Source organism: Rhinopithecus bieti, unplaced genomic scaffold (assembly GCF_001698545.2).
Source record: "Rhinopithecus bieti isolate Rb0 unplaced genomic scaffold, ASM169854v2 scaffold_12605, whole genome shotgun sequence".
NCBI lineage: Eukaryota > Metazoa > Chordata > Mammalia > Primates > Cercopithecidae > Rhinopithecus > Rhinopithecus bieti.
This window is the reverse complement of record NW_016807279.1, coordinates 730,594-748,820: the sequence shown is the minus strand read 5'-3', so window position 1 is coordinate 748,820 and position 18,227 is coordinate 730,594. Positions and strand designations below refer to the sequence as shown.

The following is an 18,227-nucleotide window of genomic DNA, read 5'->3' as shown; positions in this document are numbered from 1 at the left end:
ATTTACAGTAAGTGAAGCCTGAGAAGTATCACAGATAAATTGTTTGGAATTTTCTTTCCTTCCAAGAATTTGGGAGTGCAAATCCCACACACATGCAACAAATCTAGGGAGCATAACTCTAATTTACAAAAGTAAACAATTTATATGTCTAGTGGCAGAAAGGTGAGTGTTTCTAAAACTAAGTGGTCTTGTTGCTTCATCTAAAGGATGTAGGACTTTTTGACATATTGAGAAAGGACAACATGGGTAACAAAATTCTGAGTATCTTTTTAGGAGATAATGAAAATATGAAACAATCTTCGTACAAAATAATGCATTGAGTAAACTTGAACAAGCTATATTTTCAATGCATTAATTGTATTTTTTCTATACAGAGAAATTTGAAAATATTCACAAGTGTAAGGAAGAAAATAGATATAACTTCTAGTTACTCCATTAGGGAAATAACTAATAAAGCATTTGTACAACCATATCTGTGTAATCACAACCTTGTTATCTTAGAGTCTGGTATAAATAAAAGGACAAACCATTATACTTTTCATATAGAATAGCCAATTGAAAGATGGTACATATTGAAAATAAACTTTTCTCCAAAAATTGAGATGAAGAATGAATGTCAGTACTATAATTATTCAGGAATCTGTTTTCTTTTTGATGGCGTAAGGATAGCAGAAGTAGGCAGAAAGAAGGGAGTATGTGTCTATCTTTTATAGATGTACCTCAAGGGCATCAGTAGAGTTCTTCAGCTTATTTTTTTATTGTCACTACCAGAGACAAGGTTGGCCTCATTATGATTCTACTGGTACCATACGGCAATTCTTCTTTTGTTCCATTCTTAACGAATCTGGAAATCACAGTTCCTTTGAAATAATCGAGATTATATTGATATTCTCCCTCTTAGAAGTTTTTAAACTACTTATTTCAATGCAGACCTTTGTTTTTCCTGACTTAGTTTTCAGCAATGGCTTTACTACCGGTGTTGTTTCTGGTTATGGTGCTGCTTCCATCTTTACCTGCAGAAGGAAAGGTAAGGTTAAAATGGAAAATCTTTTCAGAGCTATCCAGCAACTTTGTGCTATGGCAGGCTATTTTGAAAGTAAAGGAGGGGAAGAGAGTTTGGTATGTCAGAGTTTCCACTGGTTCTCTCAGAGTTCTCAGACCACTGAACACAATTATTGAGATGAAAGGCCAAGGCTATGCTGTATGTGTTCTGCATGTGTATGCTAGCCACCTGTCACATGTGACTATTGAACACATGAAATGAGGTTTGAACAGGCAAGATGTACTCTGATGGTAAGAAACTCACCAGATGTCAAACATTTAGAACAAAGAAAGAAGAAAATATCTCAATTTTTTATATTGCCTCCACGACGAAATGATAATATTTTAGATATTCAGTTAAATAATATATTAGGAACTTAGGTTGGTTGCAACAAATTACCACAAGCTAAGTGGCTTATAACAGCAAAAACTTATTCTCTCACAGTTATGGAGGCCAGAAATCTAAAATAAAATTATCTACTGGGCTGAGCTCCTTCTGGAGGATCTAAGAGGGAGGGATCTGTTTCACGCTTTTCTCCACCTTCTGGTGGCTTCTCTCACTGCTTGGCATTCCTTGGCTTGTGGCTGCATCACTCCAATCTCTGCCTCCATCTTTACATTATCTTCTCCTCTCTGTGTGTCTCTTATAGAGGCACTTGTCATTACATTCAGGGACAACTGGATAATCAGGGATTATCTCATCCTGAGATCCTTAACTTAATTACATCTGCAAAGACTTTTTCCAAATAAGATCGCATTCACAGTTTCTGAGCATAAGGACATGGACATATCTTTTTGGAGACTACCACCTAACTCATTACAAATAAAATATATTATTTAAATTAATATCACTTAAAAATTAAAATGGCATATCATGCTTAAATTATTTTTCTAATAAATATCACTGGTCTGTGGAGTTAGAAAATTGATGATAGTTCTCTTACCCCAATCTATTTTCTGATTTCCTTAATTTTATTTCTTTTTAATGAGATCCCCATACAAAATTAACAATATACTCACATAATATTAAATTAACACAACTTCTCCACTATATTAGCACATTTAATTTTTATAGTTAGGGTATAATAATAATTAGATTTATATTTTTAATTAAGAAAACAAAAACCCCAACTCTAAAGGTCTTAGTGGTTTGTTTAGTAGTGATCATAGAGTTAGTATGTGAAGGGCCAAGAGGATTTTGAATTCAGATCCTAGAGTTATTTCTAATATGCTACTTTGTTGAATTGACCCTATATTATGATCAGCAATCTTCAATGATAAAATGTGCAGTGTTCACATACAGTGTGTATCTCCTAGCCAGGAAGCCTCTGAAACAGCTTTGGCATTGCTGTTCGTTGTCACATCTTCCATTAACTCCGTGCACACTAGACTCACTAGGACTTTTCAGACTGGAGGACTCTGACACTCAGTTCAAACTTCATTTGGCATTCAGAAATAGAGTCATTGTATTACTGTAATTAAATTATCAATGTGCAGGTAATTTATTCATCACCTAGGACCTCATTCAAATAATTTGCTGTTCTTTTCATTTCTTTCACCGAAAGATTTTCTTTCATACCCCTTTCCAATCCCCTTTAACCTCTCTGACTCATCTCCTGGTCTTCATTTTAAATTATTAAAAGTGAGATGTCATTTTGTTTTGGCACCACTACATGTTTGAAATCAGATGCTCTATAAACACTCTGCCCAGTATGATTTTCTGATGTTTTCAAAATGCCTAGAAAACTCTGTTCATCTTTCAAAACCCCAGAATCACATTTTATGAAGCTTTCCCTGACTTCAAAGAATTGATCCCTCCTTCCTCTCTATCTTGTAGATCCCTAAGATCAGTTTTGTTATCATGTGTATTGTAATTTTTACTTATGTCACCTATTCAATATAAACTCTTTAAGGATAGATACCATATTTATTTTATTCTCAATATGTTTAATGTTTCTAGTCAGGTAATAGCTTTATGAACACATTTAAAAGTACATCTCTTTTTCAGTACAATTTTATCTACAAAGCAAGAAGGTGTGAGAAGCAGGAAATAATTTAGAAATTAACTTTTTATGTGTTTTGAAATGAAACCACCATAACCAGATTTTTTTAGGTCAAGAGGAAATATCCAGGGATGATATTTTATGCTTTTATGTGATGCAGAAATCTGCTTCTACTGATATTTTATATGCACATCTTTTCTAACTTATGAGTCAATAACTTTGCCATATTTATTGGTACAATGGCATCCGCTATCAGTCCCTGTTGTTAGGAACATAAAAGCAGGAAAGAGAAATTCATATATAGTAGATAATGGCAATAATGTGCTCAGACCTATGGTGTAAGAATTATGAGAGCCTTAAGGGAACTCAGTATGGGAGGAGAGGAGGATAACTTATTCCAAGGTGTCAGAAAAAAATCTTTAAGTGGCCCTGTTCCTTTTAGACTTATACTTCAACATCTTGCTCATACCTATATAACATCATACTTGTGTGTAAATTTAGGTCATCAAATTGCTTGGACCTTGATCCAGCAATTTTCAGACCCTATTTTACCTCCAGGCTTAGCAGGCCCCATACCACACACACAGACAAATATACAACCACAAAGATAAACCAAACATATTAGGGCCCAATTTAATACTTTATCAGTTATGTTTCTGTTACTAAAAGGAACAAAGTCAGCAATAGATAGATTTGATCCCTCCAAATTGCTTTAATTTTTTTTTTTAGTATTACAAAGTTATCTTTTATGCAACCCATAAAATTTGCTACATAATAGGTATAATGGTTTTACTATAGTACTGAATGTAGACATGCACTTCAACTGGGCCTAAACATTTTTCCTTAAAGGCAGATACCATGTCAAGGAAAACTGCCCCATAAAATTTAGGATGAATCATGGGCTCCAGCTTTACCCTACCTTGCAGCCTGATCAAATGTGAATGAATATATCTCAAGGTTTTAAATTTGCATGCTTGTAGTTATAAAATATTATTATTCATATGTCTATACAAATCCTATTAAAAGTTCCCTTGCTGGGGGAAATGGCAGATAGGAGGCATGACTAACTTGCAGTTGCCACTTGGATAAACAGAACAATATGTGGATAAACAGAACAATATGTGGATAAGCAGAACAATATGTGGATAAACAGAACAATATGTGGAGATTCACATCATGAACTTTTGCACCAAGAACCACTGCAGGGGCATGGCAGGAAAACTGAAAGAACTCACAGACCCTTTGAAAGAAGTGGCTTGCCACTACAAACTCTGTGAGTTCACTGAAACACTGTGAGTGCCCAAAGCGTGAGGGAAGAAAGTCTGCCTCTAAACACACATCCTCACTGAGGAAGCTGAAAATCCAGATCATGGGAGAAGGATTTAACCTTACTTAAAGCTGAAACGAATTTAGAGAGCCATGCAAAATAAAAAAGAAGAAGAAGCAGTGAGAAGAGCCCTGTAGGCAATCCCAGTCCCCACAGAAGCCCAGGGAAGCAATTTCTGACTTTATCTCACAGAGATCCTCAAGGAGGGAAGCCAGTGGAATTAGTGAAGGGACACAGGGAGGAGACTTCCAGCTGAACTTTGTAATAATTTTGACCAAGTACAAATTTTTCTGGGCAGATCTTGGATTGTGAATGGGAAGTACAGATATGAGTACAGAAGGTGCAGCAGGTAGGAAGTGGGGAAAGGCCTGAAAGCCCTGCTTACTGTCTCCTTGGGGAGGCTTGTAGCCTGGACCAAGATCTCAGCCTTGCACAACAGAGGCCTGGATATAAATTCAGCTCTATTGGCTGTTGAGGGAGCACAGCAGGGGTGAGACTGACCTTGCTGGCTGAGTAGGAGCTTAGTGAAGCCTGTCACTGCTGGCTTTCCACCCCTTCCCTGGTGACCTGTATGAAGCAGCAGAGGCAGCCATAGCCCTCTTGGAACATAACTCCTTTGGCCTGAGAACCACATCCCCACCTTCCACAGTGGCTGCAGGAAACCACCACCAAGGAGAGTCGGAGTTCAGGTATCCCTAATCCTGCCCACACATGATGGTCTTTCTCTACCCAACCTGGTAGCCAAAGACAAAAGACATAAACTCATGGGAGCTCTATGGCCCTGTCCATCACCTGAAAAACCTGAATATTTATCCAGTAGACCTTAGGGCAAACTTGTATCCCCCCATACTACCACAGCTTATGCTGTCTTGAAACCAACTCAGGCTGTTACAACAACTCATAACAGAACAACTCTACCCCAAGGAAGGAGAAAACAACAGTTAATTCCACTGCCTGTAACAATCCTGGCTAACCAGAGGTCCTGAGATTGTCCACATGACAACTTCATTATTAGCATAACCAACATTCAAGAAAACCAGTGCACTAAACAAAACTACAACCAAGGACTCTCGGAGTCCACTTCACTCCCCTGCTACCTCCACTGGAGCAGGTGTCAGTGTCTGTGGCTGAGAGACCTGAAGATGGATCACATCACAGGACTGTCTGCGGGCACTCTCCAGTACCAGCCTGGAGTCCAGTAGCTCTGATGGGTGGCTAGACCCAGAAGAGCAATAACAATCACTGCAGTCTGGCTCTCAGGAAGCCCCATCTCTAGGGGAACGGGGAGAGTACCACATCAAGGGTTCAAGGCAAAAGTACCTGAACAGCAGCCCTTGAGCCACAGATCCTTCCTTGGACATAGTCTACCTGATGAGAAGTCTACCTGATTACAATTCTGGTAATATGACAAAACAATGTTCTATAACATCCCCCAAAAGATCATACTGGCTCACCAGAAATGGATTGAAACCAAGAAGAAATCTCTGAATTGCTGGAAAAAGAATTCAGAAGGTTAATTATTAAGCTTCTCGAGGAGGAACGAGAGAAAGGTGAAAACCAACTCAAAGAAATTTAAAAAGTAATGCAAGTATGAATGAAAAAATTTCCAGAAAAATAAATATCACAAATAAAAAACAATCACAACTCCTGGAAATGAAACACACTTAGAGAAATGCAAAAAATACTGGAAAGTTTCAACAATAGAATATAACAAGTGGAAGAAAGAATTTCAGAGCTTCAAGATTTGGCTTTTGAATTCTAACAAAGACAAAAAAAAAAATGATAAAAAGAAAATGAACAAAGCCTCCAAGAAGTTTTGGGATTATGTTAAGTGACCAAAGCTAAGAATAATTGATGTTCCTAGGGACGAAGAGAAATCTAAAAGTTTGCAAAACTTATTTGAGGGAAATAATTGAGGAAAACTTTCCTGGCCTCGCTGGAGACCTACACATTCAAATACAAGAAGCTCAAAGAACTCCTGGGAAATTCATCATAAAAAGATCATGACCTGGGCACATAGTCATCAGGTTATCTGAAGTCAAGATCAAGAAAAGAATATTAAGAGCTGTGAGGCAAAAGCATCAGGTAACCTACAAAGGAAAACCTACCAGATTAACTGCAGATTTTTCTGCAGAAACCCTATAAGCCAGAACAGATTGGGGTCCTATCTTTAGCTATCAATGTACACAAATCAGTGGTACTGCTATACACCAACAGCGACCAAGATGAGAATCAAATCAAGAACTCAATACCTTTTACAACAGCTGAAAAAACAATAAAATACTTAGGAACATACCTAACCAAGGAGGTGGAAGACCTCTACAAGAAAACTGCAGAACACTGCTGAAAGAAATTATAAATGACACAAACAAATGGAAACACATCCCATGCTCATGGATGGATAAAATCAACATTGTAAAAATGACCATATTGCCAAAAACAATCTACAAATTCCATGTAATTCCCATCAAAACACCATCATCATTTGTCACAGAACTAGAAAATACAATCCTAAAATTGATATGGAGCCAAAAAAGAGCCTGCATAGACAAAGCAAAACAAAACAAAAATAACAAGTCTGGAAGCATCACATAACCCCACTTCAAACTATACTACAAGGCTATAGTCACCAAAACAGCATAGTACTGTATAAAAATAGGCACATAAACCAGTGGAACAGAGTAGAGAACTCAGAAATAAGGTCAAATACTTACAGCCAACTGACCTTAAACAAAGCAAACAAAAACAAAAAGTGGGAAAAGGACACCTTATTCAACAAATGGTGGTGGGATAATTGGCAAGATCCATGTAGAAGAATGAAACTGAATCTTCATCTCTCACCTTATATAAAAATCAACTCAAGATGGATCAAGTACTTAAATCTAAGACCAAACCATGTAAACTCTAGAAGATAACATCAGAAAAACTCTTTTAGACATCGACTTAGGCAAATGTCTAAGACCAAGGCAAATGTCTTATGACCAAGAACCCAAAAGCAAATGCAATAAAACAAAGATAAAACATGGGACTTAATTAAACTAAAAAGCTTCTGCACGGCAAAACAAATAATCAGCAGAGTAAACAGAAACCCCGGGGGCCGGGCGCGGTGGCTCATGCCTGTAATCCCAGCACTTTGGGAGGCCGAGGCCGGTGGATCACGAGGTCAGGAGATCGAGACCATCCTGGCTAACACGGTGAAACCCCGTCTCTACTAAAAAATACGAAAAAAACCTAGCCGGGCGAGGTGGCGAGTGCCTGTAGTCCCAGCTACTCGGGAGGCTGAGGCAGGAGAATGGCATAAACCCGGGAGGCGGAGCTTGCAGTGAGCTGAGATCTGGCCACTGCACTCCAGCCTGGGCAACAGAGCGAGACTCCGTTTCAAAAAAAGAAAAAAAGAAAAAAACAGAAACCCCACAGAATGGGAGAAAATCTTCACAAATTATTTATCCAGCTAAGGACTAATATCCAGAATCTACAAGGAACTCAAATCAGAATCCCATCAAAAAGTGGGCTAAGGGCATGAGTGGACAATTCTCAAAATAAAATAGAAAAATGGCTGACCAACATATGGAAAGCTGCTTAACATCATTAATTACCAGGGAAATGCAAATCGAAACCACAATGAAGCTAACACCTTATCCCTAAAAGAATGGCCATAATTTAATTTAAAAAATAATAGATATTGGTGTGGATATGGAAAAGGGAACACTTTTATACTGCTGATGGGAATGTAAGCTACTACAAGCACTATGGAAAACAGTATAGAAATTCCTTAAAGAACTAAATGTAATTCTACCATTTGATCCAGCAATTTCACTGCTGAGTGTCTACTCAGAGGAAAAGAACTCATTATATGAAAAAAAGACACCTGCACACTCATGTTTATAGCAGTACAATTCACAATTGCAAAAATATGGAACCAGCCCGAATGCCCATTAGTCAATGAGTGGATAAAGAAAATGTGATATATATGTATATATATAATATATATTATATATAATATATAATGTATACCTATATATACATACCATGTGTGTGTGTGTGTGTGTATACACACCATGTAATACTGCTCAACCATAAAAAGAAATGAAATAATGGCATTTGCAGCAACCTGGATGGAGTTGGAGACCATTATTCTAAGTGACGTAACTCAGGAATGGAAAAACTAAATATCATATGTCCTCACTAATAAGTGGGAGCTAAACTATGAGGATGCACAGGCATAAGAATAATACAATGAGGCCAGGTGCGGTGGCTCACGCCTGCAACCCCAGCACTTTGGGAGGCCTATATGGGCGGATCATGAGGTCAGGAGATCGAGACCATCCTGGCTAACATGGTGAAACCCTGTCTCTACTAAAATACAAAAAAATAGCTGAGTGTGGTGGCGGGCGCCTGTAGTCCCAGCTACTCGGGAGGCTGAGACTGGAGAATGGCGTGAACCCGGGAGGGGGATCTTGCAGTGAGCTGAGATGGTGCCACTGCACTCCAGCCTGGGGGACAGAGCAAGACTCCGTCTCAGAAAAAAAAAAAAAATAATAATGATACAATGGACTTTGGGGACTTGGGAGAAAGGGTGGGAGGGGGGCCATTATTCTAAGTGACGTAACTCAGGAATGGAAAAACTAAATATCATATGTCCTCACTAATAAGTGGGAGCTAAACTATGAGGATGCACAGGCATAAGAATAATACAATGAGGCCAGGTGCGGTGGCTCACGCCTGCAACCCCAGCACTTTGGGAGGCCTATATGGGCGGATCATGAGGTCAGGAGATCGAGACCATCCTGGCTAACATGGTGAAACCCTGTCTCTACTAAAAATACAAAAAAATAGCTGAGTGTGGTGGCGGGCGCCTGTAGTCCCAGCTACTCGGGAGGCTGAGACTGGAGAATGGCGTGAACCCGGGAGGGGATCTTGCAGTGAGCTGAGATGGTGCCACTGCACTCCAGCCTGGGGACAGAGCAAGACTCCGTCTCAGAAAAAAAAAAAAATAATAATGATACAATGGACTTTGGGGACTTGGGAGAAAGGGTGGGAGGGGGGCGTGGGATAAAAGACTACACGTTGGATACAGTGGATACTGCTTGGGTGATGGGTGCACGAAAATCTCAGGCATCACCAGTAAAGAACTTAGTCATGCAATTACCACCTGTTCCCCCAAAACTGTTTTTTTGAAAAGTTCCCTTGAAACAGAAATCGGCATTTGTGGCATCCGAGGGTTTTTTAGTTTGTCATGCCATGAGTTACTCACAATTCCCAAAGCTTCAATCTACTACTTTCCTATTTAAACATTTTGATCTACTACTTTACTATTTAAAAGTTATATCTTCAACTCAGATTTACTGACAATGCTTAACAACTAATATTGACTTTTAATATTTAAATATTTGTAATATTTAATATATGTACATGATAACTAAATATTTTACACTTTTTAAAGTGACTTTGTTCTCTTGCATTAACTTATTCACTATTATATGAAATTTACAACATTGTTAAATTCTAATTTTATTTTCTTTTAGGATCCCGCTTTTACTGCTTTGTTAACCACCCAGGGGCAAGTGCAAAGGGAGATTGTAAATAAACACAATGAACTAAGGAAAGCAGTCTCTCCACCTGCCAGTAACATGCTAAAGATGGTAAGAGGCAGTGATGTAAGGAGATGGGTGTGAACCAGCTGTGGCAGGAGCAGACGGCTGGCCACTAGCATCTCTTACGAACTTTGTGGTTTACAAGGTTGTGTCTTTTTTTTTTTTTTACAATGATTAAAAAAAACTGTCAATTATACAGGGTTATTAAATTTGGAAGGCAGAACTGGAAGTCAAATATTCAGGCATCCAGTGTTAAACCATTACACTTTTTGTTCATTTTCTTTCCTGGTTTAAAATCAAGAAATCCCCTTTCCTTCAGGGTGTCAGCTGTTGTGAGTAAAAGCCCACTTCCCAGGGCACAGTCCCTGAAAGACAGGTATCTCTGATACGAAAGCAATGGCCTACATGTGAAAACAAATGGAATTGGAAATAACGTTGGCCAGCTTATTACTATTAAAATATAATGAGGATATTTCACCTGCTTATCAGTATTTACACTAGCATCATTAATAAATATCCTAGGTATGGCTGCTTTGCTATCATAAATAATCACATATTATTGTCTTATTTTGCCTTTTAGATACATTACCTATGGACTACCCTTCATGTGTAAACTGGCACCAGAACAGATAAAACACTTAAAATATTTTAGTAATGGTAGTATTAGAGAATACATCTACAGAAATTTTAAAGTATTTACAAATCAGATTATAAAGTGTATGTTTCATTGTGGCTGAATCATTAAGCGTATTTTGTTTTCTTGTGACGTTTAGGAATGGAGCAGAGAGGTAACAGCGAATGCCCAAAGGTGGGCAAATAAGTGCACTTTACAGCACAGTGATCCAGAGGACCGCAAAACCAGTATGTAAATTAGTAAATATTTGTTGAATAAATAAATGAATAAAACAATAATAGAGCATTGTAGGATGCTCTATAATAAGAAGACTTTGAAAATAAATGTTACTTATACTGTTATCTTTTTGAAGTCAAAGTATCTGTATACAGAGGGATATTTACAATAAGAACAATGTTGTGTTTTTTTATTGTGTACATTATGCAAATAATTTTGCTTCTTGCAACCAGTTCATGAATACAGCAGATTTTATATCATCTTTCTTTTTGTAAGTGTAAGGATTAGAAAAGCCAGAATTTGAAAGAAAAGTGACTCACCCAAGAACATAATCTGAAACAGTGTCGTACTAGAAATTTTTAACCAAGCTTTCTGATTTCTAACCCACTGCCCTTTTTGTTAATTTATGTAGCTGTCGGATGTTTTGAAATCTGTTCTTTTGTATCCATAAAATATATTGAACTTATGATGAATTATTCCTTTTTTGATCTAAAGTGGATAAAAGTGGATAAAGTGGATTTAAATTTATCATATTCAAAATTTCTATAAAATGAATATTTTGAATATATTATTTTAAAATTTTAATATGAGGCAATCAAGTATTTTGTGTGGACTGGATACCTACAATGCACAGAATGCTACATTTGAGTTTTAAAAAGACTTATCAAGGATTATAAAAACTAGTAAATGCCCAAATAATTTATGAAGTGTTTCTGGGCTGTAAGGCACTTCTTGACAAACTCACAAGGATTTCAACTTGTAATATCTGATTTCCTGGTTAAGAGAAAATCCACAAATTTTGAAAACTGTTATCCTTCCTGGTGTCAGTTTTCTCTTTCTTGGGACTCTTAAAAACAGACTATAGGCCGGGCGCGGTGGCTCAAGCCTGTAATCCCAGCACTTTGGGAGGCCGAGACGGGCGGATCACGAGGTCAGGAGATCAAGACCATCCTGGCTAACCCGGTGAAACCCCGTCTCTACTAAAAATACAAAAAATCACCCGGGCGTGGTGGCAGGCACCTGTAGTCCCAGCTACTCCGGAGGCTGAGGCAGGAGAATGGCGTGAACCCGGGAGGCGGAGCTTGCAGTGAGCTGAGATCCGGCGACTGCACTCCAGCCCGGGTGACAGAGCAAGACTCCGTCTCAAAAAAAAAAAAAACAAACAATAAAGTTTTTTTTCAGATTTCACGCAAAGTCATATACATTTATTTAGGGTCCTATATTTGAAAAATCTCTGTTGAGGGTTACTAGAGCAAAAGACAAAATGTAAGAGTTGGTCACTGCCTTTAGCAAGCTTACGATATAAAGCTGGGAACACTCAAGGCATACACGCGGAAAATTTAGCATGCAAGGATTTTTAAAGAGCAGAGTGTTAGCCTACTCAAAGTTTTATGTGGTCAGGCCAGCCTCAGTGTGTTAGGCAGTTCAGTGTTCTTATCGGCCTTATAACTGATAAGGAACTGAAGCACTCCTTTATGTATTAATCAACAGTTAGCATCTGCTGGACCCTGGGTTTGAAAGGCAACATCTTTGTGTTTGTGTAGTCAATTTCTTTTACCATTGCATGTTTATTACCTTGCTCATGCCCCTTAGGTACAAAATGTGGTGAGAATCTCTATATGTCAAGTGACCCTACTTCCTGGTCAGCTGCAATCCAAAGCTGGTATGACGAGAGCCTAGATTTTGTCTATGGTGTAGGACCAAAGAGTCCCAATGCAGTTGTTGGACATTATACTCAGGTAAAAAGAATGCATGAAAATACCTATGTCACAAATGTTCTAATAGGAAAGCTTCTCCAAATTATGACCACTGCAACGTTCAATTTAGGAGAACAGTCCAAGTGGGAAGAATACAGTCTTGGAATTTGGCTGCTGTAGAGCTGTCATTTTTGTCCATTGTCAGCCAAACTCTTAGTAGGAAAGCATACTCTGTATTGTTCCCACATTATAAATTTTAAAGTGATGAATGTACATGAAAATTAAATATTTTTAAAGTTTATGACTTTGGTTCAATAATTTAAATATTTGTATGGTGTATGTCTATAAACTAAAACTAACATTTTTCAGTTTCATATTTGCTACTATTTTAAAATATTTTCCTCTTCTCTAATGTACTTTTATATATTTATTCCATTGTTAATTTGCAGCTTGTTTGGTACTCGACTTACCAGGTAGGCTGTGGAATTGCCTATTGTCCCAATCAAGATGCTCTAAAATACTTCTATGTTTGCCAATATTGTCCTGCGTAAGTAGACTGTTTAGCGTTTAATGGCAATAATTCTATCTGGAATTTATTTTTTAATAATTCTCATATCTTAAACCAGAATGAAAGCATATCTCAATAAAGGGGAGGGGATAAATGTTTGGAAATGTTTTTTAAGGTTGAGACACTTTCAACTTCTCAGAGGAGAACAACTTCTCAGTTTCAGTTATAAAACTGAATCTCTCATTCCTCATTAATAGAATAATATCTTTTCTTTCAGCTGGCTTTCCCTCAGCTTAGGGTTACTCTATGAGCATGTGTAGTGTGTATTTCTCTAGAATTGGTATCATCACGGCTTGCTAATTTCATACTCTAGGAGTATAGATGCTTCAGAGTGCTGGTGAGATTGCAAATGGAAGATGGATTGTGATTTTGGCCCTTTCTGCTCCAATATTCCTACTTCTGCTTATGTAAAACACACACACACACACATATTCACAATTACCATTGCAAATGATTCATTCATTTGGATTTCAATGGCTTTTCAGGACATCTTTATTTCAGAATACAGAAAAGATAATATCTTAAGTCTCTGATTCTCAGAATTGTTCACAGAAAGCTCTTTAACCATCTTGTAAAGTTTGATTTGTAGCAGTAAACATGCTCCTTCATTAAACAATATGTTTAGAGTTATCCACAATAAATCCTATGGATATTTTAAGGAGATATTCACGATACGTTAATTGAAAATTTAATGTTTGAAATTATTTACCACTGGAGGCTGCGGTGGGGAACACAACTACAGGATTTGTTTCGAGACTGTAGATAACGAAGATGATATAGGGTTCCAGTTTGCGAAGTATAACATCCAAAGTCATTTTCCTTCAAGTACCTATTAAGATTTAAGTAGAGAGAATTGAAAAGCCCTAGGAGGATGTATCCACACTCACTGACTGGCCTTCAGAGGGAGGCATCAGCAGCCAGGTGTCAGAAGTGACAGTTGGAATAGATCATGAGGGAAGTCAAGGGAATTAGAACTTTTAAAATCCTTTTATATCTGTTTCACAATTTTCCAAGAGCTCATACACATACAGCTATATTCTAGGCAAAGAGACAGATTTAGCTGCATTTCCTTGAGTCCTTAGCCCACTTGGTCTACTAAAATTTAGACTCCTACATATTTTTAAATGAATTTAATGGCCAATAGAATAATGATCATCATTAACTTATGGTTAATCATTGCAAAACTATTATTTCCTGGAGATCAGTATTTATCAAAACTTTTCTTTAATATTTTCTTTTTTTTTTTTTAACTAAGTTCTGGGATAACAAAAACTAATATTCTGTTTTGGTAAATGTAAAAATCTCATACATGCCACCTCTAGAAACTCACAAACCTTCCTAAGCACACTCCTACAAACACACACGCCACTAACTACTGAAAAATCGCAACCTCCATCTGGGAGAAAGAAATACTCTGGAGGTATATTTTTCATAGTTTCTGTTAGAGACACTATGGGTTTGTTTTCCATTTTTCAAATGGAAAATGATATTTTAACATTGCATATTAATTTCCTGCTACTCCTAGGATCTTGTCCTCTCCCTCTACAAGATATGTTTTGTCCGTTATTGGCACCTTGGGATACACTGCCTTAGTAATTTGACTAAATATACTGGGAGATAAAGATAGTGTCGCCACACTGAATATACTCTGAAAATTTCAGACCCTTGTCATCAAATTTAGTTACCCAGTCTGTGAAATTATGGTCAAGAAGGTATGTCCATGTGTGAAGCATTTTCTTAATTTGGGTTGTTATCTGAAATACCCATTGGGAATTGTAATTTTTCAGTTTTGTTAACATACTAAAAACACTGAATAACTATTTATATATATTTGATGATTGATACTGCCCTTAGAGTATAAACAGTAAAGTGAAAAATATTTGACATGTATTTCAAATTTCAGTGGTAATAATGTGAATAGAAAGAATACCCCTTACCAACAAGGAACACCTTGTGCCAGTTGCCCTGATAACTGTGACAAAGGACTGTGCAGTAAGTTTGAAGTGTTTAGCTTGCTATTATTTATTATATAATTGATATTTTCTTTTCTTTATATAATTTAACAAATCTCCTAAAGTAATGAATTGAAATAACATATTTATGAAAAAACCCTAAAAATATTCAACAAAGTATGCTTAAAAAAACATTTTACACACTGGAGGAGCTACATATTATTTGTAATGAAAAGCATATTGCCCTATGTAACTTAATGGAGTATTTATCATCAATGTGTTTTTGTGGCTCTGCAGAGCCCATTAATATTAACCATACACCGTTTGGTAAATAGTTCAATTATCAAGTTCGTATAACTGTACCAAAAGTGGTATTTTAAGAGAATCAAAATGTATAAATCTAAGGTGTGAGACCAAATTATGGCTCAGTCTAGATAGGCATGCCAAATATTACTGTTTATTTGTGCCAATGTGTTTGTCATGCTGATTTCCTCACTCCTTTTTTATAGTATAATTAGGATCATAGTGTTTGCCTTAATAAATGATTACTTTCCCTGTAATTTCATAATTGTTTTGTGTATATTTTTATGACAAAACTCTATATGCAATATTGGCTCATAGAACCTGTGCACATATTTTTGCAAAAGGAGAAAATGAAATAAATATCGTATATCTCATTTAATAAATTGCCATGAATATAAGTAAAAATAGCTGCTGGCTTTCTGTAGTTGGGATACTTTTATTAAAATTATTATGAATAATAAAGTTGACACAATCACTGAAACTTTTACCTCTTCAATGCACTCACCTTTACTAAGCATTTTTTTCTGACTCGGTTATATAGCTATATTTCAGAATATTAATGATACCAAAGCTATAAATCAGGCAGAGGTGGGCAGATAACAAGGTCAGGAGTTCGAGACTAGCCTGGTCAACATGGTGAAACCCCATCTCTACTAAAAAGACAAAAATTAGCCAGGTGTGGTGTGGGCACCTGTAGTCCTGGCTACTTGGGAGGCTGACGCAGGAGAATTGCTTGAACCTAGGAGGCAGCCACTGCACTCCAGCCTGGGCAACAGAGCAAGACTGTGTCTCAATAAATAAATAAATAAATAAATAAATAAATAAATAAGAAAAATAGTTGAATACTTATACATTTGCTGAATGCAGTTTGCTAACAAGTCTGGAATTCATCTGTCATGGTATCAGCTGCTGTGTCCATGGGATTGCCTGCATCACCCCTCTCATAAATCCTAGGTAACACAGAGTGGAGAGAGACACTGTCCACTTGGGGGAAGGAGAAGGAAGTGCATGGGGTACTCTGCCTTGGATTTAGTACTGGGCCTGCCACAACAAAATACATACCAGTAAGAAACCCACAGCTCCTAAATCCAGATTGGTATGCGTAGATAGAGCCTCTAGACCCACCACAGCACCAAAAAGGAATCTGCTGCCCCAATGGGACAGACTTAAGTCTCAGTACCACTGGTTAACAAAAATGGCCTCAGACCCAAAATGAATTGTAGTAGCTGGAAAGTCATAACAGCTGCTGGCCTTGGGCAAGCCCTGGTTCTGTCCTGGTCCGAGAGTCCATGGACTTCAGATGCATCAAAGCACAGTGACAGCTGTGGCATCCAGGGAATTGTCCATGTTACCCTTCTCCTAACCAAGTTTGCAGCAAATCTGGGTTTAGAACATCACTAATAATGAAATAACTGCCATCTTAGGAGACTCATTAGTCTCCTTTAAATTCTTGGAAGGCCTTCTGAAGAAGAACAGGTACAAACAAGCCCAGACTGAAAAGACTAGAATAATTAATTCTTTAGTGCCTAGATACTGAGATAGTAATCCACAAGTTTCAAGAACATTCAGGAAAACACGACCTCATCAAAAGAACTAAGTAAAGCACCAGTGACCAACCCTTGAAAGATGGAAATGTGGAATCTTTAGGATAAGGAATTCAAAGTAGCTGTTTGTAGGAAGCCCAATAAACTTCAATAAAACACAGAGAAACAATTTAGAAATTTATCAGAGAAATTTGAAAACGAGATTGACATTAAAAAAAAAAAAAAAAAAAAAAAAAAAAAAACCTCAAACTAAAAAAAAAAAAAAAAAAAAAAAAAAAAAAAAAAAAAAAAAACCAGAAATCCTGAAGCTGAAAAATACGATAAATAAAGTGAAAAAAACATTAGATGGTCTCAACAGCAGAATTCAGTAAGCAGAAGAATCCGTGAGCTTGAAGACAGGCTATATGAAAATACAGAGGAGAAAAAGAGAAGGAAAAAGAATGAACTTTCTTCATTGATCTACAAGATCAATAAGACAGCATCAAAAGCACAAATGTAAAAATCATTGGGATTCTAGAGGGAATAAAGAATGAGAAAGGGGTAGAAACCTTATTGAAAGAAACAACAAACAGAAAACATTCCAAACCTGCAGAAAGATAGAAATAATCAGTAAAGAAAGGCCAAAGTTTATTAATCAGATTCAACCCAAATAAGACTACCCCTTGGCATATAATTATAAAATTCTCAAGGGTCAAGGAAAAAAGAGAATTCTAAAAGCAACAAGAGAAAAGAAGCAAATAACATGTAACAGAGTTTCAATACACCTATCAGCAGACTTCTAAGTGGAAACCTTACAGACCAGAAGGAAGAGGGGACAATTTACACAAGTGCTAAAAAATGATTTTAAAAAACCTACCTAAAATATTGCACCCAACAAAACTATTCTTCAGATATAAAAGAGAAATAAGGACTCTCAGACAAATTCTGGAGGAATTCATTATTACAACACCTGTTTTAAAAGAAGTGCTAGGCTGGGTGCGGTGACTCACGCCTGTAATCCCAGCACTTTGGGAGGCTAAGATGGGCAGATCACGAGGTCAGGAGATCAAGACCATCCTGGCTAACACAGTGAGACCCCCCTCACTACTAAAAATATAAAAAATTAGCCAGGTGTGGTGGCAGGCACCTGTAGTCCCAGTTACTCAGGAGGCTGAGGCAGGAGAATGGCGTGAACCTGGGAGGCAGAGCTTGCAGTGAGCCGAGATCATGCCAGTGCACTCCAGCCTGGGCAACAGAGCTAGACTCTATCTAAAAAAAAAAATAGTCTCCTATTTCTTCATAGTTTGTACTTTTTTAATTTTTATAGATTCTCTCTCTCTCTCTCTCTCTCTCTCTCTCTCTGGGGGTG

General features: G+C 37.3%; 1 protein-coding gene across 3 annotated transcripts in view; it reads left to right on the top strand.

The window, feature by feature from the left end:
* The window catches only part of CRISP2 (cysteine rich secretory protein 2), a 31,385-nt gene that overhangs the window by 3,411 nt on the left and 9,747 nt on the right, over window positions 1-18,227 (top strand). For all 3 annotated transcript variants that reach the window (XM_017881107.1, XM_017881106.1, XM_017881108.1), the window contains exons 4-9: window positions 953-1,027; window positions 9,897-10,013; window positions 10,739-10,826; window positions 12,409-12,554; window positions 12,962-13,059; window positions 14,984-15,072. In XM_017881107.1, coding sequence (XP_017736596.1) covers window positions 962-1,027; window positions 9,897-10,013; window positions 10,739-10,826; window positions 12,409-12,554; window positions 12,962-13,059; window positions 14,984-15,072 — 604 coding nt within the window. In that variant the 5' untranslated portion in view covers window positions 953-961. The remainder of the gene's footprint in view (window positions 1-952; window positions 1,028-9,896; window positions 10,014-10,738; window positions 10,827-12,408; window positions 12,555-12,961; window positions 13,060-14,983; window positions 15,073-18,227) is intronic.